This window comes from Ovis aries, chromosome 14 (assembly GCF_016772045.2).
Source record: "Ovis aries strain OAR_USU_Benz2616 breed Rambouillet chromosome 14, ARS-UI_Ramb_v3.0, whole genome shotgun sequence".
Lineage (NCBI taxonomy): Eukaryota > Metazoa > Chordata > Mammalia > Artiodactyla > Bovidae > Ovis > Ovis aries.
The window spans coordinates 60,252,534-60,277,877 of record NC_056067.1 but is presented as its reverse complement, the minus strand read 5'-3'; the positions used below and the strand labels follow the sequence as shown (position 1 = coordinate 60,277,877).

Sequence of the window (25,344 nt, the reverse complement as noted above, 5' to 3'; positions counted from 1 at the left end):
TTGACATGAATATTGAAGACAGGCAGGTTTCTGAGCAAATAAATAGTTTCATTAACATAGATTAGGAGAATAATTGTATGAGTAAAACATACTGGTTTGTTGAGCCATTATCCATTCTGAGTCTCTTAAGTGAACCAACTTGAAGAAAGAGTTTAGGGTAAATACATAGTTCATTAACATAGCTTAATAGAAACACTTCCATAATAAAAATGTATTGGTTAGCTCAAGGTTTGAGAAAAGTTAAGTTCCCATGGAACCAGGTGTCGTCATCGCAACACAGAATTTTAAGAGAAACCTCCTATACAAAATTAAAATTTTGAATAGAGAAGGGAAAAATATCTGACACTTGTAGATTGTTTCCTCCTCCTGCAGCTTAAGAGAAAGATAAAAAAAGTTGACACTTGCAGCCTGTATCCTCCATTTGGAGATCCCTGACCTTCCTGCGTGTTACACGATCAGAACGATCATTTCCAGGCCCAATCACTTTCGTGTTTAATTTCGTTTTCCCAACAATGTTGAGTATTTCTTGGATAATTCAGTTCAGTTTGTGTTTACTACTTCATATGTACTAAATCCTCAGTATATCTACTCCTGGAATTTCATGAAGACTTTCCCTGAGGTGTCTGGGCCAAACTGTTTTAAGGTTACACCACATCTGTCCACATCCGTGTGTACTGTCTGCATCTGGAACGTGGACAATTCACATGCAGATTTTTCTCAGAGCACAGAAAACAACTGCCTGCTTTTTCACTTTATTAATGAAGAAAGGCTTATTCTCAGCAGCTATTTCTTCACCAGCGCACAGTTGGTAAAAGAGGAAATGAGGGGATAATTTAGTTACATCAGTATAATAGTTCATTACTGTCTAATCATACACATAATATCCAGGATGCTGTGCAAGGACTTTTTTTTCCCGTGATCATCAGAGAAATGGCAAAATGGAAAATACTTTTCCTAGTATTGAGGCTGCAGAGCAGGGCCCTGTGGGGCTTCCAGGCACAGAGGCCTTTTTGGTTCCCATTTCTTATAGGCAGGACTGCAGCCTCCATGACCTTCTGTGAGTCAAAGGGCAGAACAGATGCTGATCAAAGAAGGATGCTGACACCGGGTCAATTGTGTCCAACTCTTTTGTGACCCAATGGACACAAAATAGGTTGCCATTTCTTCCTCCAGGGTTTTTCCCGACCCAGGAATCAAACCCAAGTCTCCTGTACTGGCAGGTGGATTCTTTATCACTGCACTGATTAGGAGACCAGACCACCTAAGACCCTGCACACAACTTCATCTTGTCACCAACCCCATCCTTTTACAACTTTGCAGAGGAAACAAGAATACAAGACTGTTACTGCCTTGATCCTTAGCATATATCCCTAGCGGACGATATAACATCTCCCTACTCACCAGGGAGGGGGCCTAAAGTGTTCCCTTTTAGCCTCCCACATATATAAAGCTGCTGTTTATCCTCCATAAGTCTGTCTCTGTGTTTCTATTTCAAATATTTCGGTTTGGCATTTCTGCACAGAGAGCCAAGATTTTGGCATCAATATAACCTCTGGGTTCTGGTTCAACCCAGACCTCTGACTTGTCGATTCAGAGGAACATCTTCCAACACGTACTGATGTCTCTAAGATGTGACAGGACCAGACACAACACAGCCCAAAGGAACACGCAGGGCCCCTCACCAAAGTTCTAAGGTACATACACCGAGGTTCTCAAGCCTTCCTTGTTGTTTTTATTATTATTGGGTTAATATTCCTAAGGTTCTATTTTTAACTATTACATGTGTATTTATCTTCTTTGACTTTTCTTGGTATTATAGCTTCTGATGACAGAGTTGAAGCTTACTTCGGATCCTGTAATTATGGAAAAGAGCAAAGATTAAAGAATTCTGCCACTTCACTTCCAGGAAAAGGGTTACTGCCAAGAGCCACCCTTCCCCATTATCACTGATTTGAGACCCCCACTAGGCCCCCTGTTTCCCTGGGAAAAAAAACAGACACACCCTCCACAAATTCCCAGTCTATGCCCTATCAGTGATGTGTTGTTGTTGTTGCTGTTGTTTAGTCGCTCAGTCATGACTGACTCACTGCAGCCTCGTGGATGCCAAGCTTCCCTGTCTTTCACCATCTCCTGGAGTTTGCTCAAACTCATGTCCATTGAGTTGGCGATGCCATCTAACCGTCTCATCCTCTATCATTCCATTCTCCTCCTGCCTTCAATCTTTCCCAGCCTCTAAGTCTTTTCCAGTGAGTCCGATATTTGCATCATGTGGCCAAAGTATTGGAGCCTCAGCTCCAGCATCAGTCCTTCCAATGACTATTCATGGTTGGTCTCCTTTCGGGTTGACTACTTTGATCTCCTTGCTCTCCAAGGGACTCTCAACACTAATCTCCAGCACCACAATCCAAAAGCATCGATTTTTCTATGCTCAGCTTTCTTTATGGACAGACTCTCACATCCCTTTTTTAATCACATCCCTAGCTTTGGCCACCTCATGCGAAAAGTTGACTCATTGGAAAAGACTCTGATGCTGGGAGGGATTGGGGGCAGGAGAAGGGGATGACAGAGGATGAGATGGCTGGATGGCATCACTGACTCGATGGTCGTGAGTTTGAGTGAACTCTGGGAGTTGGTGATGGACAGGGAGGCCTGGCGTGCTGCGATTCATGGGGTCGCAAAGAGTTGGACACGACTGAGCGATTGAACTGAACTGAACTAGCTGACTACTGGAAAAACCATAGTTTGTCTATAGGGACCTTTGTTGGCAACGTCATTCCTTAGCTTTTTAACACACCATGTAGTTCTATCATAACTTTACTTCCAAGGAGCAAGCAGTCCCGTGGCTGCAGTCCCCTTTAGCAGTGATTACAGTATTGAATTAGTTTCCTCTGCCCCCCGGTAGCTCAGACGGTAAAGCATCTGCCTACAATGCGGGAGACCCCGGTTCGATCCCTGGGTCGAGAAGATCCCCTGGAGAAGGAAACGGCAACCCACTCCAGTATTCTTGCCTGGACTGAGGAGCCTGGTAGGCTAAAGTCCATGGGGTCGCAAACAGTCGGATACGACTAAGCGACTTCACTTCACTTCCGCCCTCTGCGCCGCGACGCTTCGCCACGCTGCGCCGAATGGCCCCGCCCCGCCGCGCCGGGACGCGCGCGCCCCGCCCCGACGCCCGCGCGCGCCCCGCCCCGACGCCGCGCCCGCCCCGCCCCGACGCGCCCGCCCCACGCGGCGTAGCCCCGTCCCTCCGCAACGAGTAGCCCCGCCTCCGCGCCGGGACGCTCCGCCCCGCCACGCCACAGAGCGAGTTTCCCCATTGCCGTTCAAAGGCCCTATGCTGGTCCGGCTTCTCTCCACCACCTACCCGCTGACGGCCTGGCCCCGCCTGCCGGCCGTTCAGCTATTTGTCTGCGCGTGCGCGCACTGTGACCTGCGCGGAGGCGGAGAGCGGCGGCTGGAGGTCCCAGCGCGGGGTGAGTTTCTGTCTTTGGAGTCAAGCCTGCCTATCGCGGTATCCTCTTCCTTGTACCCCGGATGTGAGGGTCGCTACTGACTCTGAAGTGAAATCAAGTGAAGTCGCTCAGTCGTTTCCGACTCTTTGCGACCCCGTGGACTGTAGCTTACCAGGCTTCTCCGTCCATGGCATTCTCCAGGCAAGAATACTGGAGTGGGTTACCATTTCCTTCTCCAGGGGATCTTCCCGACCCAGGGATCGAACCCGTGTCTCCAGCGTTGGAGGCAGACGCTTTAACCTCTGAGCCTGACTCTAAATCCCCGCTTTTGCCCCACCGGCGAAGGGGCGCCTGCCTTTTGGTTTAAGTCTGCACTGAAGCCGGTTCCTGCTTCTGGAACACTGAAACGCTGAGTTTCGCACCTTTTCCCGGCTTAAAACCGTTTACTGACCTCACTGACCCCTCTATCCTTTCTGCACCACATACAATTCTATTAGGTGAGGTGGTTTATTCGCTCCACGTTCTTCAGCCTCTCCTTCTCGGGCCCTGGAGGCCTCGCCGGCCGCCCCGGCCTCGGAGGGCAGCGTTCTCTCCCCGGTCCTGGGATTCTGGGGAGCCTGCCCCACTCCTGAGACCCCCTCTCTCCCAGCCGTCTGTCCTCACGTCTCCTCAGGACGGTCCTTCTGCCCTTCAGAGTGACCTTTCCCCTGATCCCTGATTGGGGGAGCTGACCTGAACCAGCCACGTGACACCTACCACGTGACACCCACTTTGGCCCCAAATACCATCCGCTGGAATTTGGCTCTTGCGGGAGGGCCTTTCTTATTCAGTCTCCTACCCTGTAAATAGTGGGCGGAAGGCGGGATCAGAAGCAGAGACAGCGACTCCTAGAGAAATGGAAAATTGAGAAAAGCCTGTGGGACAAGCGATGGCAGTGAAGAGGACTGTGGGGAACTTGAAAGAGACAGCTTCATGAAAGAGAATGAGCGTTGAAGTTAGCGAGTGGGGAAAGGAGAGAAATTCAGAGCAAAGCAGGGACTCCGTAGAGTTAAGGGTGAGCAACATAGGAGAGGTGGTTGTTCATTCCGACTCTTTGGAAGCCCTGTATCTCCAAGAGTTTTCTCAAATCCATGTCTGTTGAGTCCAGGGATGGTATCTCACCATCTCATCCTTTACCGCCCCCTTCTATAGCCTTCAAGGGAGAGGGGTTGTAAATCAGGGGTCCCAAAGAGGGCGACAGTAGAGAGGTAGTTCACACAGCCCGCAAAGGGGATACAAGAGCTGGAACCAGAGCAACAATATCCTGGTGGGAGAGAAAGGGGACTCCTAGTGATTGGAAGAGCTGAGAAAAAAAGCGAGCTGAAGGGAGGCATAGCCACTTGGGAGTGCCAGAGAGTTGGGAGGAAGGGAGGGCAGAGGTGGAAGAAGAAAGCAGAAATCCATGGAGATTGAGGATCACCAGGGAGGTTGGAGAGAAAGCAACTTGAAGGCGAACAGATGGCAGAGAGAGGCGGGATGGGAGGCAGGGAAGAAGTAGAGAGGAGGACAGGCACAGCAGGAGAGCAGAGATGCAAGCAGAGAAAGGGAGATGTAGAAAGAAGCAGGGAAATAGATCAACCAAATGAAGTGAAGCAGCTAGTGTGCAGGTGATGGTGGGGACTAGATCCGGAAGAGTGCTGAAGCAGCTGGGTAAGAATTATTAAGTCGTTATACATTGATTCTTGGCTTTAAAATCTAATGCAACTCTTCTTTAAATTATACAGATCAGAATGAGAATTGCAAAACTTCTGTCTGTGAGGCATATGTATTTTGTAATCATTTGTATTAAAACAGCATGCCATGTGTAGAGCCAGTGAGGTGGGGGCTGTGGCAGTGACTTGATTCTCTCAGCTGTGGGTCACCCCCTTCGCTCTTCCTGATGCGGAATAGAGGTTATGGGAGAGAAAAAATGGGGCAAGAACTGATTCACTTACTACATGATGCCTTTTCAAGGAACTTTCAACATGTTCTTTGTGTAGGTTTTACTTTTGGCTTTCTGCTTTCTTTACATTTAATTATTTTTGTAGCTTGGGATAAACATTTGTTCATTCAATAGCGACTTTCTTGTAAACAATTATGGAGATTTGTCTCACTTGGGATAAGTTGGATGAATGTAGAGAATATTATGGTAAGTGAATTAAGACAGGGAAAGACTGGTATTATATGTCCTTCCATTATATGGAATATTAAAAAAAATGAAACTCACTAGTACCAGAGGGTAGCATGGTGGTCCTCTGGGGCTGGGAGGTGGGGAAGATGGGGGGATGTTGGTCAAAATGTACAGACTTTGAGTTGTAAAATGAGTGCTTCCTGGGGAGGCATGTGCAGCATGCTGACTATAGTTAATCCTGTTCTGTTACTTCATGCTGGGAATTTGTCAGGAGAGTATGTCATCGGTGATCTCACCAAACACAGAACATGGGAATTTGGAGGAGATGGGTGTGTTCATTAGTGGATTGTGATAAATATTTCACACTATACACATGTGTCACATGCTCACAGGGTGTATGGTATGTATACACATACTCCTTTGGTTAGTCGGTTCTCCCCGATCAGACAGGCTCCTCAGGTTCTCGTGTGGGGCCTCGCCCCAGGAATGTGCACAGAGCGCAGATGATTCCGATCTGGATCCTGCACTGAGCACCAGGGCTCTTAGCCTCCACTTCTGAGACTGAGATCAGGCCCTGGGGGAGGGAAGGGTGCTCTGCTCCGAGTGGGGCTGGACCAGGGCCTGCTGTGTGACCTGAAGGTCATTGTGGGGGCAGCGGAGGTGCCCCCTGTTGCTTTGTGCATGAGGCCTCACCAGGAGAGGAGTGTGATCCAAGGAAATTGTGGTAAAGTCCCGTGTTGGACTCTCTGCAGGAGCTGACTGTGCTGAGTCCCTCCTGAGACAGTGACCACAGAGGACTGTCTGTTCCACATGGTTAGGGCTTCCTTATGTGTGTGGTTGGGGATGAGGAAAGGAGGGATGTGTTGACTTTAAGCATTAAACAACATGTTTTCAACTTTCATGATAGAACTGTGAAGACTCATGGACAAAGAGGCCCAGAAGAGGAAAGAATAGGAGTCAGGCATGGCTCTTTCTCAGGTAGGGTCATATTCTCAGTGGATTCTCACACTGCCTTCCTGAAATGCTGTTCTTAGGACTCGCTAATCGTGTCTGACTCTGGAGTGTCCTGTGTGACTCCTGTATATGCACACTCACCCGGGGCCTTCCCTCAGGCTCTGTCAGCTCCACTTAGATCTGGTCTCCCTATGACCTGGTGACCTGGCCCTTGTGAGGAGGCTCCCCTGGGCACCATCCTGGGCAGGGCTTCTCACCCACGGGTTGGAGACAGGGTCTCAGTGCTATTGGGCAACAGGGACTGTTGAGGGCCCATCTGGATGCGCTGTCTGCTCTCAGTCAACCATGGTAAAGAAGCTGTACATGGACCACAGGTATTTACATGTACAGTACACGGGAAAATCTGCAAAAGAGGCCAATGAGTGGAAATCAGTTATAACTTTTTATAGCACATTTGAAACTAAATGAGCACCTCCTTGAAAACTTAAGTGTTTGGGAATGGAATGGAATGGTATGTTCAGAAAGCGATGTCAGGGCTAGAGAGTGGTTCGCTACACCATCTAATTTAAATTATGAAATCAGGCTTACTAATTTTTTTTCTTTCTTTTTGACCACATGATATAGCTTCCAGGGTCTTAGTTCGCTGAGTAGGGATTGAACCTGAAACCGTGCAGTGGAAGTGAGGGAACTTAACCACTGGACCATGAGGGAATTCTCCAACTTTACTAATCTTGATTCGGTATTTTCCTAATGGAATGAAATAATAAATTTTGGATTTTGTTAGTAAGTACATAGCTAAAACTAAGGATAAAAATCACATTATTAATTTTAAAATATATTTATTTCCTGTACTCTGACTTCATTGCTTCAGTGTCTTTTCCCTAGTTCTGGCGAGTGGTGGCCACTCTCTGGATGCAGTGTGCACACTTCTCATTGTGGTGGCTTCTGTTGTCTTGCAGCCCAGGCTCTAGAGCATACCGGCTTCAGTAGTTTCACCTCCTGCGCTCTACAGCTCTGGCTCAGGAATTGAGACTCACAGGCTTAGTTGCCCCTCAGCAAGTGGGATCTCAGACCAGGCAACAACCCACATCTCTTGCATTGCCCAGTGGATTCTTAACCATTTACCCCTAGGGAGGGCCACATATTGTTAAATACAGGTATTTTATAAAGATTGGAAGAAATCTCCTGTATGTTATTTTCTACTTGTATTATTACTATTATTATTAGTGTTTGAACTAGAATAAGATAATGTTGAGGAGTTCCCTGGTAGTACAGTGGCTAAGAATGTTCCTGCCAATGTAGGGTGCACGGGTTCCATCCCAGGTCCAGGAAGATGCCTCAGAGCAACTAAGCCCATGGGCCACAACTACTAAGCTTGGGCCCTAGAGCCTGGGAGCCATTACTATGGAAGCCCGCACTCTCTAGAGCCTGTGCTCCAAAACAAGGGAAGCCACTGCAAGGAGAAGCCTGTGTACTGCAGCTGCAACTAGAGAAAGCCCACTCACAGCAACAAAGACCCAACGTAAGCAAAATAAATAAGCTTTGAAAAAGAAATAGAATGTTGACAAAGTTACTGAAGGAAGAAGTACAATGAAAGAAGAGAACGGGAACCCACTCCAGTATTCTTGCCTGGAGAATTCCATGGATAGAGGAGCTGCTGAGCTGCTCTCAGCAGGGTTGCAAAGAGTCTGGCATGAGTAAGCAGGTAAACAACAACTTCCACACACAGTAGATTGAGCTCTGAAAAACAAATCTCAGCATCTAACGTTCCTCCTGGACATTCTTCAGTGACTTCCATTAGCTTTTGGAATAAAGTCCAAAATCCATAGATCTTGCATAAATTATCTCTACCTGGCATCACCCCATCTGCATTCCCTGTGTCCCAGTCACACTGGCTGACTTTCTGTTCAGTAAATATCTTCCTGCCTCAGAGCAGGCACGCAGGCTGTTCTCTCTGCTTGCAACACTCTTCCGTTTCCCACCTTACCAATCCTAAGTGTTTCTTCCTCACAGAGACCTTGTCTGATTTCTCAGTGTAGGTGAAGACTTTCTGTTTAATCTTGTCCTAGCACCAGGCCTGTGTCAGAGCACTGATTTCAGTAGTAACATTAAAATTGTGGATGAAATTGGCTGGCTGGATGCTAGATTGTAAGCTCCATCATGTTCACTGCTGTATTTCAAGTTTGAGGCACAAAGCTGATGCTGAATGCATTTTGATAGAATGAAAGAAAAAAATAAAGACAGCTCTACTTGTTTCAATCAATTGTGTGTTTACACATGCATGCATGAATGCATGGGTATGTGACTCCATGGTTTTATTACAAAAACATCCTCATAAATAATGGTGTATGCTGTGTAGCAGTTTCAGTTGTCTCTTAAGTTTATTTCATGGTGTTGATTTTTCTACATCATCACATGAATGATGTAAATTGTAGTAAGATTATTGACATTGTGAGGGTTGCCATGGAGAATGTGTGACCCTGTATCGTGACCATTTATGCTGTTCTATTGTATTTCAGCTTCCTTGAACTTGTTTCATGTATTCTCAGGGAACTCTCTGTGGATGCCCTTTCCTTCTCTGCTAGTTAACTGGTTGATTCTTTAGGTTCACTTGTCTCTCCCAACCACCTGAGCTCAGGTGCTGTTGCCTCATTTCTTAGCTGTTTGATCTGAGCGATTTCTTAGACTGACAGAGTTTTCTCCCCAGTAAGGTGGACACAGATCTTTCTCTAACGTGCTGTTATGTTGATGACAAGTTCATCCGTATGAAGTCTTTAGAGTAATGCTTAGTGTGTAGGACATGCTGAAACACCTGTCGTCAGTGTGATGATGTCGTCATCATCACAGTGTGTGTTCTTTCAAAGTTGCTGTGGACTTTGTTGTCTCTGAAGACACCAGTGTTGCTGTAACTCATCTAGTAAGTGACACTGTGTCACTCACTGTGTTGAATGTAATACTTCTGCATAGACAACCCAGTCTTGGTTTTACTTTGTGTATTTTTCATGTGTTGTCCACATACATGACAAATTCATGTTGATTGCAAGACATCATAATCTTAGGGAAAAAGAGGAAATTATAAATTAGATTAGAGACCAACAGTTTGCTTCAAGCAGCTTTTAATGGATCTATCAGAAAGTATATTACTTCAAGTGAATTGAGCTTTACCCCTCTCACCTCTTCTCATTTTGTGTGAAACTAAGAATCCTCCTCAGGGCCCTTTGGTGAAATCTGTTTTCATTTCAGGCGCAATTGACCTTCAAGGATGTGTTCCTAGATTTCACTCCTGAGGAGTGGGAATGCCTGGACCCTGCCCAGAGGACCTTGTACAAGGACGTGATGGTGGAGATTCTCAGGAACCTGCTGTCTGTGGGTGAGGGTCACTTCCCCCTGAAGTGGGGATCTGCTCTGGGGTACCTTTGCATGTTCCCTCTGTACCTTTTGAGATCCCCTGTTTTTCTTGACTAAGTTCAAAACCTTGTTGACTCACACATGTAAAGCTTCCTGATTGGCATCAGGCATTTAAACTTGACTTTCCTTCAGGTGACCTGCCCACTGTGTGATGCACAAGGAGTTTCTCCACAGCTCAAGTGTTTATAAAGCTGATTTCAAACTGTGAAATCTCCAGTTGCCTGTTTTCTAGCCCTGTGTTCTTGGTTCAGTAGTTCTTAGACAGGAACTGGATACCTCCTGCATATTGTACTGTATATTATACTGTTCCCTGTGCATTCAGAAGGAGGCAGAGAGTAAATTTAATGAGAAGTGTTTTTCTGTCAGTTTATAATGTCTGCATTCCTTGGCTGACAAAAGAGCTGGATTCTACACCTGCCAATGCAGGAGACACAGGTTCGATCCTTGGTCTGAGAAGATCCCACACGTCACAGAGCAGCTACACCTGTGTGCCTTAACTATGAGCCAGCACTCTAGAGCCTGGAAGCTGCAACTACTGAGCCCACATGGGACAACTACTGAAGCCCGTGCACCCAGGAGAAGCCGCAGCAAGTGAGGAACATGGGCACTGCAACTGGAGTGTAGCCCCTACTTGCTGAACTTGGAGAAAAGACCAAGCAGCAACGAACACTCACCTGATCCAGAAGAAATGAGTACCCTAATGTATTAAAAATAACAGAAGCATTTATTTAAAAAAGAAAGGTGGGATTCTGGAAGAAGCCACAGTATATGGCATTACTTCTGAGTAGGAAGTTCTGTTTCTGATCTGAACGTTATCTCCTTTCTTGTGGCACAAGGAAGAAGACCCCTGGATTGTGGAGAATGAGGTGCTAATAGCAAACATCCAGATGAGTGGGAAAGTATCCACAGTGTGATCACAGGTCACAAGGACAGAGAGGAAGCCACACCATTTATAGTGTTTGGGAAACTCTCCAGGTGGGAGAGTTCTGTGAGAGAACAGATGTTTAATGTTTGTGAACTCTCACAGGAGAGTTTTCTTCTCCCTAACTTACGGCTGTGTTCTTTGACATGTGAAATGTACAGCACCCGCCAGTGGTGCTGTAGCACCCACAGAGATGAAGGCAAAGTGTTTTTTTTTTTCCTTTGGCTTGTACTGGGTCTTTTTTGCTGTGTGGTCTTTTGTCTATTTGAGACACCAGAGGGCTACTCCCTAGTTGCGGGAAGCACGGTGTCTCATTGTGGTGATTTCTTTTGTTGTGAAGCACAGGCCCTAGGCACACGGGCTTGAGTAGTTTTACAATGCAAGCTCAGCATCTGTGGCTCATCAACTTATATATATACTGTATTTTCTCAATCAACTTATATATAGTCTTTATTTTCTCAATGCAGTATTTGTGGAACAGTTACTAACTCATTTATTTTTCACATTATTTATTAGAATGCTTCTTTTGCCTTGTTTACCATTCCCATGTATTGCCTGATTGACGCTTTTATGCTCAGTTGCTCAGTCCTGTCTGACTCTGTGATCTCATGAACTGTAGCCCACCAAGCTTTCCCATCAGTGGAATTTTTTTCAGACAAGAATAGTGCACTGGGTTTTGATTTCCTGCTCCAGGGGATCTTTCCTATCCAGGGATTATATCCCTCTGTGCCATGTCTTCTCCATGGGCAGGCAGTTTCTTTACCACTGAGTCACCTCTCTAGGCCTGTATGTTCTTTACCATTTAAATAAGTATAAGTGTGCATAAAGTGTGTACAATATACCATTAGTTTCTCCTCAATTATGAGACAGCAATGTGTTTAGTACAACGTAGGGTGAGCTTTGAGGTCATGGTGGGAAAATACATTTTCTTTGTGAACTGACGTGAGTTTGCATAAAATGAATGTTTTCTGATTGTGTTTGAAACTATACTACCCTAAAATTAATTTGAATTACCTATGATCACTCTTTTTTAAAGAGTTATATTCCTTTAGTGTTGTATCGTTTTAAGATCATCATTGTGAAGATTCATAATTCTCTTCAGGATGGATATGACCTTTGGTATAATATCATGTGTTCAACAGGAAATAATTTATTTATGAATTGTAATTAATAGAATATCTGTGGTTCTTTATGTCTTGTAGATATGTCTCATATACATATGGTCAAGAAATTACAGGCCAAAGCAAACAGTGGTAAAGGGGAAATTTTTCAAAGAGTGATGTTTGGAAGAGCTGAAATCCTTGAAATCAAAGATTTTCGCCTCAGGAAGATTCAGGAAAATATACATGACTTTGATTGTCTGTGGACATATGATGAAAGAAATGACAAGGAAATGTCTACATCCCATAACAAAAATCTCACTGATGGAAGAGATCATCATAGTAGAAGTGATGCAGAAAATGGACCTTTTGAAAGGCACGGATCAAGCTTTCAGGATGAATTGCAAATGGTACAATCTGAAGGGATAAGTTTTGAATGTAGTCAAGTTGTGACAAACGTCAGCGCCTCAGGTTTACCACCTCACAGAACTTGTAATGTCTGCAAAGGCTTTTCTCATAAACATGAGAATGCTGTTATGCATCCTTCAGAACTGTTACCAGACCATGAAACACAAAAGAAAAGACCTTACAAATGTAATGAATGTGACATAACCTTTCTTCAGGACTCAGAACTCACTGGACATCAAAGAATCCATACAGGAGGAAATCCATATAAATGTGACGTGTGTAGCAAGGCTTTTGATCAAACTACCAAACTTGCCATTCACTGGAGAATTCATACTGGAGAGAAACCACATAAATGTGATGTAGGTGACAAGGCTTTTATTCAAATTGGAAACCTTGCAGTTCATCAGAATATTCATCCTGGAGAGAAACGATATAAATGTGATGTGTGTGGTCACTGCTTTAAACAAAGTACACACCTTGAAAATCATCAGAGAACTCATACTGGAGTGAAACCATCTAAATGTAATGTTTCTGGAAAAGCTTTTAGTCAAAATGCAAGCCATACAGTTCATCAGAGACTTCATACTGGAAAGAAACCATATAAATGTGATGTATGTGGCCTATGCTTTACTCAGAACTCAGAACTTGAAGTTCATCAGAGAACTCATAAGGGAGAGAAACCATATAAATGTGATGAATGTTGCAAAGGCTTTAGTGAAATTTCAAGGCTTGCAGTTCATTGGAGAGTTCATACTGGAGAGAAACCATATAAATGTGATGTGTGCGGCAAGTCATTTAATCGTACTGGCAAACTTGCTGTTCATCGGAGAGTTCATACTGGAGAGAAACCATATAAGTGTGATGTATGTGGCAAGGCCTTTATTCGAACAACAGGCCTTGCTGTTCATCGGAGAATTCATACTGGAGAGAAACCATATAAATGTGATGTGTGTGGCAAGTCATTTAATCATACCGGCAAACTTGCTGTTCATCGGAGAGTCCATACTGGAGAGAAACCATATAAATGTGATGTATGTGGCAAGGCCTTTATTCAAACAACAGGCCTTGCTGTTCATCGGAGAATTCATACTGGAGAGAAACCATATAAATGTGATGTGTGTGGCAAGGCATTTAGTCATACTGGACACCTTAATGTTCATAGGAGAGTTCATACTGGAGAGAAACCATATAAGTGTGATGTCTGTGGCAAGGCATTTAGTCATACTGGAAGCCTTGCTGTTCATCGGAGAGTTCATACTGGAGAGAAACCATATAATTGTGGTATATGTGGCAAGGCTTTCAGTGTAAGTTCAAGCCTTGCTTTTCATCGGAGAGTTCATGCTAGAGAGAAACCATGTAAATGTGGTGTATGTGGCAAGGCCTTCAGTCAAACTACAAGCCTTGCAGTTCATCAGAGAGTTCATACTGGAGAGAAACCACATAAATGTGATGTATGTGGCAAGGCCTTTAGTAGGACTACAAGGCTTGCAGTTCATCAGAGAATTCATACTGGAGAGAAACCATATAAATGTGAAGTGTGTGGCAATGCCTTTAATCACACTTCAAGCCTTGCAGTTCATCGGAGAGTTCATACTGGAGAGAAACCATATAATTGTGGTATATGTGGCAAGGCTTTCAGTGTAAGTTCAAGCCTTGCTGTTCATCGGAGAGTTCATACTGGAGAAAAACCATATAAATGTGATGTGTGTGCCAAGGCATTTAGTCGTACTGGACACCTTGCAGTTCATCGGAGAGTTCATACTAAAGAGAAACCATATAAGTGTGATGTATGTGGCAAGGCCTTTATTCAAACAACAAGCCTTGCTCTTCATCAGAGAATTCATACTGGAGAGAAACCATATAAATGTGATCTGTGTGGCAAGGTATTTAGTCGTACTGGACACCTTGTTGTTCATCGGAGAGTTCATACTAGAGAGAAACCATATAATTGTGGTATATGTGGCAAGGCTTTCAGTCTAAGTTCAAGCCTTGCTGTTCATCAGAGAGTTCATACTGGAGAGAAACCATATAAATGTGATGTATGTGGCAAGGCCTTTATTCAAGCAACAGGCCTTGCTCTTCATCAGAGAATCCATACTGGAGAGAAACCATATAAATGTGATGTGTGTGCCAAGGCGTTTAGTCATACTGCAAACCTTGCTTTTCATCGAAGAGTTCATACTGGAAAGAAACCATATAAATGTGATGTATGTGGCAAGGCATATAGTAGAACTAGAAGCCTTGCAGTTCATCAGAGACTTCATACTGGAGAGAAACCATATAAATGAGAAGTATGTGGCAATCCCTTTAGTCAAAGTTCAAGCCTTGCAGTTCATCAGAGAGTTCATACTGGAGAGAAAGCATATAATTGTGGTATATGTGGCAAGGCTATCAGTGTAAGTTCAAGCCTTGCTGTTCATCAGAGAGTTCATACTGGAGAGAAACCATATTAATGTGTTGTATGTGGCAAGGTGTTTATTTGTACTGGAAACCTTGCTGTCCATCAGAGAGTTCATAGTGGAGAGAAACCATATAAATGAGGTATATGTGGCAGGGCTTTCAGTGTGAATGCAAACCTTGCAGTTCATCAGAGAGTTCATACTGGAGAAAACCTTACAAATATAAAAATTGTGACAAACCATTTAGGCACAGTCTTGCATAACTCATCATCAGACAGTTCAGACAGGAGAGGAACCAAATAAATATGATGTATATGGCCGGTGCTTTACTTGAAATGACGAACTTAGAAACCATCAGAGAATCCATACTAGAGAGAAACATTAGAGATGCAACAGTTGTGAGAAACATTTTAGTGCAAATGTCGTGAGTGTGACAAAGCCTTTAGTCAGTGTTCAGGCCTTATAATTCAGAGAATTCATACTGTATCAAAAACATACAAGTGAAATGAATGTGGCAGAGTTTCTAGTGCATGTTCAGCATGAACCGCCCATTAGGCAGATCATGCAGCAGAGAAACCACATAAATGTTATTTATGTGGCAAACCCTTTGATCACAAGGAATGATGTTGCAGATCATCTGAAAATCCATACCGCAGTGAAAACTTACACATAAGTAGAGTAAAATGTATCAGAATATATTCTGACCGTCAGAAAATTCAAACTGGAGGAAAACTACACAAATGTTTTATGTGTGGGAATGCTTTGATTCTGTGTTCAGGCCTAACACCATTACTTAATTTTTTGTTTTTTTCAGTATTGTGATGGTTTTTGCTGTACATCAACATGAGTAGGCCATAGGCATACATATGTCCTCTCCCTCCTGAACCCACCTCTCTTACCACCGTATCCCTCCAGATTGTCCCAGAGCACTTGCTCTTATATCAAACTCCCACTGGCTTCTTTACATATGATAATATATATGTTTCAGTGGTAATATCTTAAATCCTGCCATCCTGTTTCTTTTTTTTTTTTTCAATAGTTTTTCCTTAGCGTTACTTTTTCTATCCATGTTATGACCCAGATTTAATGTTTAATTTACATTTCTTTCCTGCCTTAAGTCAGTGGGCTATTTTGAGACTTTTGTAACATTAAAATGCACGTAGACAATAGCAGGGAACATAGTAGGTGCCCTGTAAGTGTAAAGAAAGACAGTTCCTTTAGGACTTGAGTTCAATCAATTAGTACACATAGAAATATAAATAGTGCCAAGTTGATAATTTTGGTGAAAATAAATTCTAGTGTCTTCTTAAGATTTCATATTTTACAATGTGCTTTGTTGTCCACAACTGACAGATCTTTCAGAAACAGACAACAAAGAAATGAGAGAAAATATATTCCAATTTTCAACAAGAAGTAAATTGCCTAATTACCATCAAGTGATCGACATTCCATTACATTGAAATTGAAGTGAAAGTGAAGTTGCTCAGTTCTGTCTGACTCTTAGCAACCCCATGGACTACAGCCTACCAGGCTCCTCCATCCATGGGATTTTCCAGGCAAGAGTACTGGAGTGGGTTGCCATTGCCTTTTCCGGAAATGGTAATGGGGGAACATAAATGTCGGTATCATTTTGTATGGTTGATTTTCTCAAGTTTCCTTTGTGATAAATGTAAGCCTGGCTGCTAGCCTTTTAGAGCTGGGTAGGAGCTGTATCTTTCGAGAGTTCTGAGGGTAAGTTCTTTCCAAGCTCTGTAATTTCCTGTTCTCGTCTTTTGCTTATTATTTCCATCCTGAAGAGTATTCTCTCCATGTGTCTATTTCTCAGCTCAAAATTATACTTGTTTTTTAAGTTATAACTCACTACCTCTGCCCTCTAAGGTCTTTCCTGATCCAGCCAACAAGAAGTAATCTTACCTCCCCTACAGCATTTCTTCTTGGATATTTACTTCATTTGTTGACGCCTTAAGCTTAGGCTGTGTCTTTACTTCTCTGTATTCCCTGGTAGTACATGGCTTTCTACTCTGTACATGACTCTCACAATTACCTATGTTACTATGTGACAAGATATTTGATTTTTAGAAATATTATTTGAATATTACATTGAAGTATTGGCTTAAGTATTACAATGATGTAAACAAGTTTTCGTCATATAAGTATTTGAAGCTTTCTCATCATAAGCATGGAACACAAACTTTTATCAAGAAGAATGCATTTCTCATTAAAAGTATTTTTCTCTCTAAAAATCTTTAAAATTTATTTTTTGCCGTGCTAAGTCTTCATTGTGCTGGGTCCTTTCTCTTTTTGCAGCAATCAGGCTATGAATTCTGCACATAAACTTGGCTGGGGTATGGTTGGAGACTGGCATTTTAATGCTTCTTTTGGTCAGTCCAGAGGATTCAATGTCTTTTTTTTTTTTTTTTTTGGTTCTGCTGAGCCTTTTTTTTTTTTTTTTTGCTGCATGTAGGCTTTCTCTAGTTGCAGCCAGCAGAAGTGACTTTCTAGTTACTTGTGTGCAGGTTTCTCATGCTGTAGCTACTCTTGTTGCAGAGCACAGGCTCAGTACTTGTGTAGCACGGGCTTAGTTGCTTGAGGCACATGGTATCCTCTCAGACCAGGGATCAAACCCGGGTCCTATGCATTGGCAGGTAGATTATTTACCACTGCACCACCAGGGAAGTTCTACTCAGTGTCTTTTAACTGGGCGCTATGTATGTTAATACACTGCCAAACAAAATGGGGGTCATCAACCAATAACTAGGAGATCTGAAAACCAGGAGAGTCTACCCCAAACTTCTCTGGACTCGCTGAAGAAGTGGATGGACCCAAGAGGCCCTTCTTGAGATACCAAGGCCAGAATGTCCAAAACACAGTATAAGGTCTGCTTTTCTCCATCCTGCATTCCCCTCAGGGTGCACTGTCACTGGGCCACTGCAGTGACTAATAAATTTGATCCTTGAAGAAGTGAAATGTCAAGCCATTTTTCTCCTTAAAAGCGTTAGTATGAAGTAGCCCTTTCTAAGAGTTGTGTGTTTCACATTCTAGCTTGTCATCTGTACACGAAGCCAGTTCTTGTTTACTTAAACTGCTTAGATTAATTCTAATTACAGGAATATTCATGCGTTCAGCTAGCACACCACATCCAGCCCCTCCCCACGAGCCCCCTTACATCAACTCCCACCCAACCCCAACCTGGACAGCAGACCAGGTTTCACTTCCCAGGCCTCTGAATCACTTCAGCCTCATCAGTAGGACTCCAAGTACAGTTTGTTTCAGTTGCTCAGTCATGTCCGACTCTTTGTGACCCCATGGACTGCAGCACGCCAGGCCTCCCTGTCCATCACCAACTCCCAGAATTTACTCAAAACTCATTGTGTCGGTGATGCCATCCAACCATCTCATCCTCTGTCGTTGGACATGCAGGACTCCAAATGTTATGCCAAAACCTTTCTTTCCAGTGTGACTACCCCACAGAATATTAAGGTTTTATTAAAAGTGGTACAGTACTTAAACTAATGAGCAATCAATGGTATGACACAAGACGTGAGAGACCCTCAAGTACTACTTAATCCTGACAAGACACCTCTGGATCCAAAGGGAGGAGCAAGCATGTACGCTTCGCCGGACCCCGCCCTTCTGACGTCCAGACTCAGGCCTGTGTCCTAGGCTCAGACCCTCATTCTCCCTTTCCTTTGAAACCTACCGCTTGGAAGTCTCTGCTGTCTCCACTCAGACGTGAGTTTACAGGAATTCCTGAAGCCGAAACGTGGTAGGTGCAGTTGCCCCAGGAATAGTGAGGTAATTTTTTTGCTCTTTAGTCTTGTTAAGGTCCGCGCGTAGGGTCCCCTCTACTCCATATCTCTGGTCTCAGGTCACTTAGGACTTTCCTAATCCTCCAGCCTTTCCTCCCCAAGTAAATTCAATTGTTACCTTGAGAGGCCCGTGGTCTAATTTCCTTTCAGTGTAAAATCCTGAGGTAACATATATCGTGCATGAAATATATAGTTAGAGGGAAAGTCATTATAATTGAGACCTGGTACTTGATAATTTTGTTAATATACCAAAACTCTTGTTCAGGAACTAACTTAGAATTTGATCTTTGCAACTGGTGGTGGAGCTGGAGTTCTTTCTCGAGTGTTAGGGAGGTGTATTACTGTCCTTTTCTGGTTTATATGACCAGGGTAATAAATTGACTACAGAGACTCTTCATTTTAGGAGATAATTTCCAGTGATGCTGGTTACTGGTATGAGCTTTAGAATCAAAGAAAAATATAAAGTGGACTCTCTGCTCAGACATTTCTGACTGAGACCCCATGAAGTGTAACCCGGCAGGCTGCTGTGTCCATGGGATTTCCCAGGCAAGAATACTGGAGTGGGTTGCCATTTCCTAATCCTAGGGATCTTCTGACTCAGGGATAAAACCCCCATCTCTTGCATCTCCATTAGCAGGAGGATTGTTACCACTGAACCACCTGGGAAGCCTCTTTGATGTGATACTAGTTTTTTATTTGAATTAAAGAAGTGAGAGTTTTGGTTGGTAGTTTTCCAGTCAATGAGACTCAGTGTGGATAATGCTGAATTATGGATTGCTGACAGGTGAAGTGGAAAGTGGCATATAATAGTGGGGAAATATCTTAAAAAATCAGAGAACCTGAAGACAGTTGAGGGATAATTTTAGCTTTTGTGCATCAAGGTTGACTGTCAGTGATACACTAAACCTAAGGTGATTATGTGGGGCAGATGGAAAAGGAGCAGTTAGCTTCAAGTAATGAGGCCTGGTTATTTGTGGGAATGTTGTTGGTGGAATTCCTGCCCGCAGTAGTAGATATAATGGTCATCTGAGTTAAATTCACCCATTCCAGTCCATTTTAGTTTGCTGATCCCTAGAATGTCGACGTTCACTCTTGCCATCCCTGTTTGACCACTTCCAATTTGCCTTGATTCATGGACATAACATTCCAGGTTCCTATGCAATATTGCTCTTTACAGCATCAGATCTTGCTTCTTTCACCGGTCACATCCACAACTGAGTGTTGTTTTTTCTTTGGCTCCATCCATCATTCTTTCTGGACTTATTTCTCCACTGATCTCCAGTACCATATTGGGCACCTACCGACCTGGGGAGTTCCTCTTTCAGTATCCTATCATTTTGCCTTTTCATACTGTTCATGGGGTTCTCAAGGCAAGAATACTGAAGTGGTTTGCCATTCCCTTTTCCAGTGGACCACATTCTGTCAGACCTCTCCACCATGACCCGCCCATCTTGGGTGGCTCCACAGGGCATGGCTTAGTTTCATTGAGTTAGACCAGGCTGTGGAATCCCTTAGAAGAAATGGAGTAGCCATCATGTTCACCAGAAGAGTCCGAAATGCAGTACTTGGATGCAATCTCAAAAAAGACAGAATGATCTCTGTTCATTTCCAAGGCAAACTATTCAGTGTCACGTTGGTCCAAGCCTATACCCCTACCAGTAACACTGAGGAAGCTGAAGTTGTATGGTTCTATTAAGACCTACAAGACCTTTTAGAACTAACACCCCCCAAATATGCCCTTTTCATCATAGGGGACTGGAATGCAAAAGTAGGAAGTCAAGAAACACCTGGAGTAACAGGCAAATTTGGCATTGGAATATGGAATGAAGCAGTGCAAAGGCTAATAGAGTTTTGCCAAGAAAATGCACTGGTCATAGCAAACACCCTCTTCCAACAACACAAGAGAAGACTCTACATATGGGCATCACCAGTGGTCAACACTGAAATCAGATTGATGATATTGTTTGCAGCCAAAGATGGAGAAGCTCTATACAGCCAGCAAAAACAAGACCAGGAGCTGACTATGGCTCAGATCATGAACTCCTTCTTACCAGATTCAGACTTAAATTGAAGAAAGTAGGGAAAACCACTAGACCATTCAGGTATCACCTTAATCTAATGCCTTATGATTATACAGTAGAAGTGAGAAATAGATTTAAGCGCCTAGATCTGACAGATAGAGTGCCTGATGAACTACGGACAGAGGTTCGTGACATTGTACAGGAAACAGGGATCAAGACCATCCCCATGGAAAAGAAATGCGAAAAAGCAAAATGGCTGTCTGGGGAGGCCTTAGAAACAGCTGTGAAAAGGAAAGATGCAAGCATCTGAATGCAGAGTTCCAAAGAATAGCAAGAAGAGACAAGAAAGCCTTCCTCAGTGATCAATGCAAAGAAATAGGGGAAAACAACAGAATGGGAATGACTAGAGATCTCTTCAAGAAAATCAGAGATACCAAGGGAACATTTCATGCAAAGATGGGTTCGATAAAGGACAGAAATGGTATGGACCTAACAGAAGAAGAAAATATTAAGAAGAGGTACCAAGAATACACAGAAGAACTGTACAAAAAAGATCTTCACCAGCCGGATAATCACGATGATGTGATCACTCACCTAGAGCCAGACATCCTGGAATGTGAAGTCAAGTGGGCCTTAGAAAGCATCACTACGAACAAAGCTAGTTGATGTGATGGACAGTTGAGCTATTTCAAATCCCGAAAGATGATGCTGTGAAAGTGCTGTACTCAATATGCCAGCAAATTTGGAAAACTCAGTAGTGGCCACAGGACTGGAAGAGTTCAGTTTTCATTCCAATCCCAAGGAAAGGCAATACCAAAGAATGCTCAAAGTACTGCACAACTGCACTCATCTCACACTCTAGTAAAATACTGCTCAAAATTCTCCAAGCCAGGCTTCAGCAGTATGTGAACCATGAACTTGCAGATGTTCAAGCTGGTTTTAGAAAAGGCAGAGGAACCAGAGATCAAATTGCCAACATCCGCTGGATCATGGAAAAAGCAAGAGAGTTCCAGAAAAATATCTATTTCTGCTTTATTGACTAAGCCAAATCCTTTGACTGTGTGGATCACAATAAACTGGAAAATTCTGAAAGAGATGGGAATACCAGACCACCTAATCTGCCTCTTGAGAAACCTATATGCAGGTCAGGAAGTAACAGTTAGAACTGGACACGGAACAACAGACTGGTTCCAAATAGGAAAAGGAGTACGTCAAGGCTGTATATTGTCACCCTGCTTATTTAACTTCTATGCAGAGTACATCATGAGAAACGCTGGGCTGGAAGAAACACAAGCTGGAATCAAGATTGCCAGGAGAAATATCAATAACCTCAGATATGCAGATGACACCACTCTTATGGCGGAAAGTGAAGAGGAACTAAAAAGCCTCTTGGTGAAAGTGAAAGAGGAGAGTGAAAAAGTTGGCTTAAAGCTCAACATTCAGAAAAGGAAGATCAAGGCATCTGGTCCCATCACTTCATGGGAAATACATGGGGAAACAATGGAAACAGTGTCAGAGTTTATTTTTTTGGGCTCCAAAATCACTGCGGGTGGTGATTGCACCCATGAAATTAAAAGATGCTTACCCCTTGGAATAAAAGTTATGACCAAACCTAGAAGGTATATTAAAAAGCAGAGACATTACTTTGCCAACAAAGGTCCATCTAGTCAAGGCTATGGTTTTTCCTGTGGTCATGTATGGATGTGAGATTTGGACTGTGAAGAAAGCTGAGGGCTGAAGAATTGATGCTTTTGAACTGTGGTGTTGGAGAAGACTCTTGAGAGTTCCTTGGATTGCAAGGAGTTCCACCAGTCCATTCTAAAGGAGATCAGTCCTGATGTGTTCTTTGGAAGGAATGATGCTAAAGCTGAAACTCCAGTACTTTGGCCACCTCATGCGAAGAGTTGACTCATTGGAAAACACTCTGATGCTGGGAGGGATTAGAGGCAGTAGGAGAAGGGGACGATAGAGGATGTGATGGCTGGATGGCATCACAGTCTCCATGGACGTGAGTCTGAGTGAGCTCCGGGAGTTGGTGACGAACAGGGAGGCCTGATGTGCTGCATGGAGTTGCAAAGATTCGGACACGACTCAGCAACTGAACTGAACTGTTGGTGGAATATTGTCAGAGATTAAGAGAAATTTTTTTGGAAAATGTTTCTAGCTAACAGACCTTTGATAGAGTTCAGTAGAAGTGGGTTGTCTTCATTAATTAAAATTAATTGGAGAAGGGAGTTTGTCCTAGAATTATGAAGCCAGTGGCACGAGTGCTGAACACAGCTCTCTGGGATGTAGAGACAGAGTTATTAATAGGCTCAGGTCTTGGTGTGCAACATTTGGGGTGATTGGATAATACGATCTTAAGAATCCAAGCCTGTGAGGATTGGTAATCCTGTTAATGGGAGACTTCATAATGAGGGCTGTGGTGGGGAAACACATTGCTTTCAGCAGTTTATCTACTCAGAGTGGGGGATACTGATTTTACTGTGGTTAGAATGGCCAGAAGCTTTGGAATCTAAGAGGCTGTGAAGGAGGCCCCGCTTCCTTAAAGAGCTGGGGTATCTTCCATTTAGCTCACTCAGGGACCACAGATGGCAGTGAGATTGGGGCCTTTCCTATGACTTCTTCACTGAGCTCAGTCGAGCCAAATCTCAAACACCTTTAAAAGTTTGTGATATCCCAGTTCCGGGCATGTTTTCCCAGGAGGGACAGTTTCTTGGTCTCCATCGGAGAAGGCAATGGCAACCCACTCCAGTACTCTTGCCTGGAAGATCCCATGGGTGGAGAAGCCTGGTAGGCTGCAGTCCATGGGGTCGTGAAGTCGGGCACCACTGAGTGACTTGACTTTCACTTTTCACTTTCATGCATTGGAGAAGGAAATGGCAACCCACTCCAGTGTTCTTGCCTGAAGAATCCCAGGGACGGGTGAGCCTGGTGGGCTGCTGTCTATGGGGTCGCACAGAGTCGGACATTACTGAAGCGACTTAGCAGCAGCCGCAGCAGCAGCAGCAGCATACTGAGTGCCCAGTGCCCTTGCATATGTGGCTTGTATATTTCTGTGTGTTGCCCAGGCCCAGTGGTCTCTGCTGTTTAGCCCTGTTGCTCAACAGAGCACAAAAAACTGGCGAAAACATGTGGGAAAGTGGAGAGGAAGCTACTGGGGGTCTAGGAGAGTTGTGAGAGGAGGCAAATTTTGGCCTCTGGATGAGCCTTATGAATGGTATATCCGTGTGTTGCAAGCATAGTGGTGGGACCCAGTGCAAGCTCGCTCTGCCACCTATGAGAGAGGCCAGTGCTTTGAGAAGACGACTTCTTGATGCAAACAATGCGATTTCATTTTGAAAACCAGCCGACCAAGAAGATGGCTAACTAATATCTCAAAATAGCCATCTTGTTGGTGTCTGGATGCCAGATTCTTTTATGAAACTAAAGAAGCAGTGAGGAAATAAAGTCAGAAGGGAGGATCGAGAGGGAGAGGCAGTGAGGAAGTAAGGTAAAAAGGGCCATCAGTAAAGGGCCATCAGTGTTGCAGTACATCTCAGGGACAGCCAGCCTTCTGTGTTCATCTCTTCTTTCCTGCAGGCATTCACACTTTGAGAGGTCAGAATATCTCCCTGTGAGCTCAACAAAGGCACTTTAGTTTAACAGTCAGGCCAAGAGGTAGGGTCCTCTGAGGCCAGCCATTATGGATGATTACAATAACCACAGCAGTGAGAAGCAAGGCAAAGAAACAGGTCCAACTTGGAATCAGCATTGGCTCTTCCCTGCAACAGTTGTGGGAACATGTTGTGTGGAACTGTTGACAAGGGTGGTCTCAGTTTTGACTGGAGGACCTGGATGTGGGCTCATGGCTAATTGTGGGTTGCCTGGAAGGGGGGCAGGCCACAGTGTCTTAGCTCAGTTTCCGTGGGACACAGATGCTGTGACTGAGGTTTGTGTGCTTTGGTTGATTGGGAAAGTCATGATCACATTTGAGAAGGAAGGAAGAAAGCGGAGTTGGGAAGAGGACTGTTACCCTGCAGTGTGTTAGAATCAAGGCCTGAGCTGAGCCCACAGGGAGGGATGGGTGCATTGGCCCTGGAGGTGGAATCCAGAAGGTTCCCCACAGCATTGACTCCATGGAGTGGATTTTGTGATGTCTTTTGGAAGGGCAAGAATCATTATGCAACCTCTAAAATAACTGTTGGTAAAATCCCAGAGGAGCTTCCCTCATAGCTCAGTTGGTAAATAATCCGCCTACAATGCGGGAGACCTGGGTTCGATCCCAATACCAGACCATCTGAGCTGTCTCTTGAGAGACCTTTATGCAGGTCAGGAAGTAACAGTTAGAACTGGACATGGAAGAACAGACTGGTTCCAAATAGGAAAAGGAGTACATCAAGGCTGTATATTGTCACCGTGCTTTTTTAACTTATATGCAGAGTACATCATGAGACGTGCTGGGCTGGAAGAAGCAGAAGCTGGAATCAAGATTGCAGGGAGAAATATCAATAACCTCAGATATGCAGATGACACCACCCTTATGGCAGAAAGTGAAGAGGAACTAAAGAGCCTCTTGATGAAAGTGAAAGAGGAGATTGAAAAAGTTGACGTAAAGCTCAACATTCAGAAAACGAAGATCATGGCATTTGGTCCCATCACTTCATGGGAAATGGATGGGGAAACAGTGGAAACAGTGTCAAACTTTATTTTGGGGGGCTCCAAAATCACTGCAGATGGTGA

General features: G+C 44.0%; 2 protein-coding genes and 1 pseudogene across 6 annotated transcripts in view; all 3 read left to right on the top strand.

Annotated features, from left to right (window-relative positions):
- Nucleotides 1-3,422: 3,422 nt before the first annotated feature.
- Nucleotides 3,423-17,035, top strand: LOC101112635 (zinc finger protein 665-like). Of its 4 annotated transcripts, XM_060398976.1 has the most exons (4): nt 5,276-6,001; nt 6,509-6,579; nt 9,799-9,925; nt 12,088-17,035. In XM_060398976.1, the coding sequence occupies exons 2-4, from the start codon at nt 6,565-6,567 to the stop codon at nt 14,679-14,681; spliced, it is 2,736 nt and encodes a 911-aa protein (XP_060254959.1). In that variant the 5' UTR covers nt 5,276-6,001; nt 6,509-6,564; the 3' UTR covers nt 14,682-17,035. The 4 variants fall into 4 exon arrangements, with proteins under 4 accessions (XP_060254960.1, XP_060254962.1, XP_060254959.1 ...); XM_060398977.1 differs by lacking the exons at nt 5,276-6,001; nt 6,509-6,579 and adding an exon at nt 3,423-3,473; XM_060398979.1 differs by lacking the exons at nt 5,276-6,001; nt 9,799-9,925 and adding an exon at nt 3,423-3,473.
- Nucleotides 9,845-25,344, top strand: part of LOC101108416 (zinc finger protein 160-like) — an 86,653-nt gene continuing 71,153 nt past the window's right edge. For both annotated transcript variants that reach the window (XM_042231180.2, XM_060399070.1), the window contains exon 1: nt 9,845-9,925. The gene's annotated coding sequence lies outside the window, so the exon portion shown is untranslated. The remainder of the gene's footprint in view (nt 9,926-25,344) is intronic.
- LOC121816390 (bolA-like protein 3) overlaps nt 9,845-25,344 on the top strand; it is a 29,080-nt pseudogene continuing 13,580 nt past the window's right edge.

Coding starts and splice junctions, on each gene's coding strand:
- LOC101112635 (XM_060398975.1), top strand. CDS start 5,791: ATGAGTGCTTCCTGGGGAGGCATGTGCAGCATGCTGACTATAGTTAAT. Junction 5,931..6,508: donor TGGGAATTTGGAGGAGATGG/GTGTGTTCATTA, acceptor CTTTCATGATAG/AACTGTGAAGACTCATGGAC. Junction 6,580..12,087: donor CAGGCATGGCTCTTTCTCAG/GTAGGGTCATAT, acceptor TATGTCTTGTAG/ATATGTCTCATATACATATG.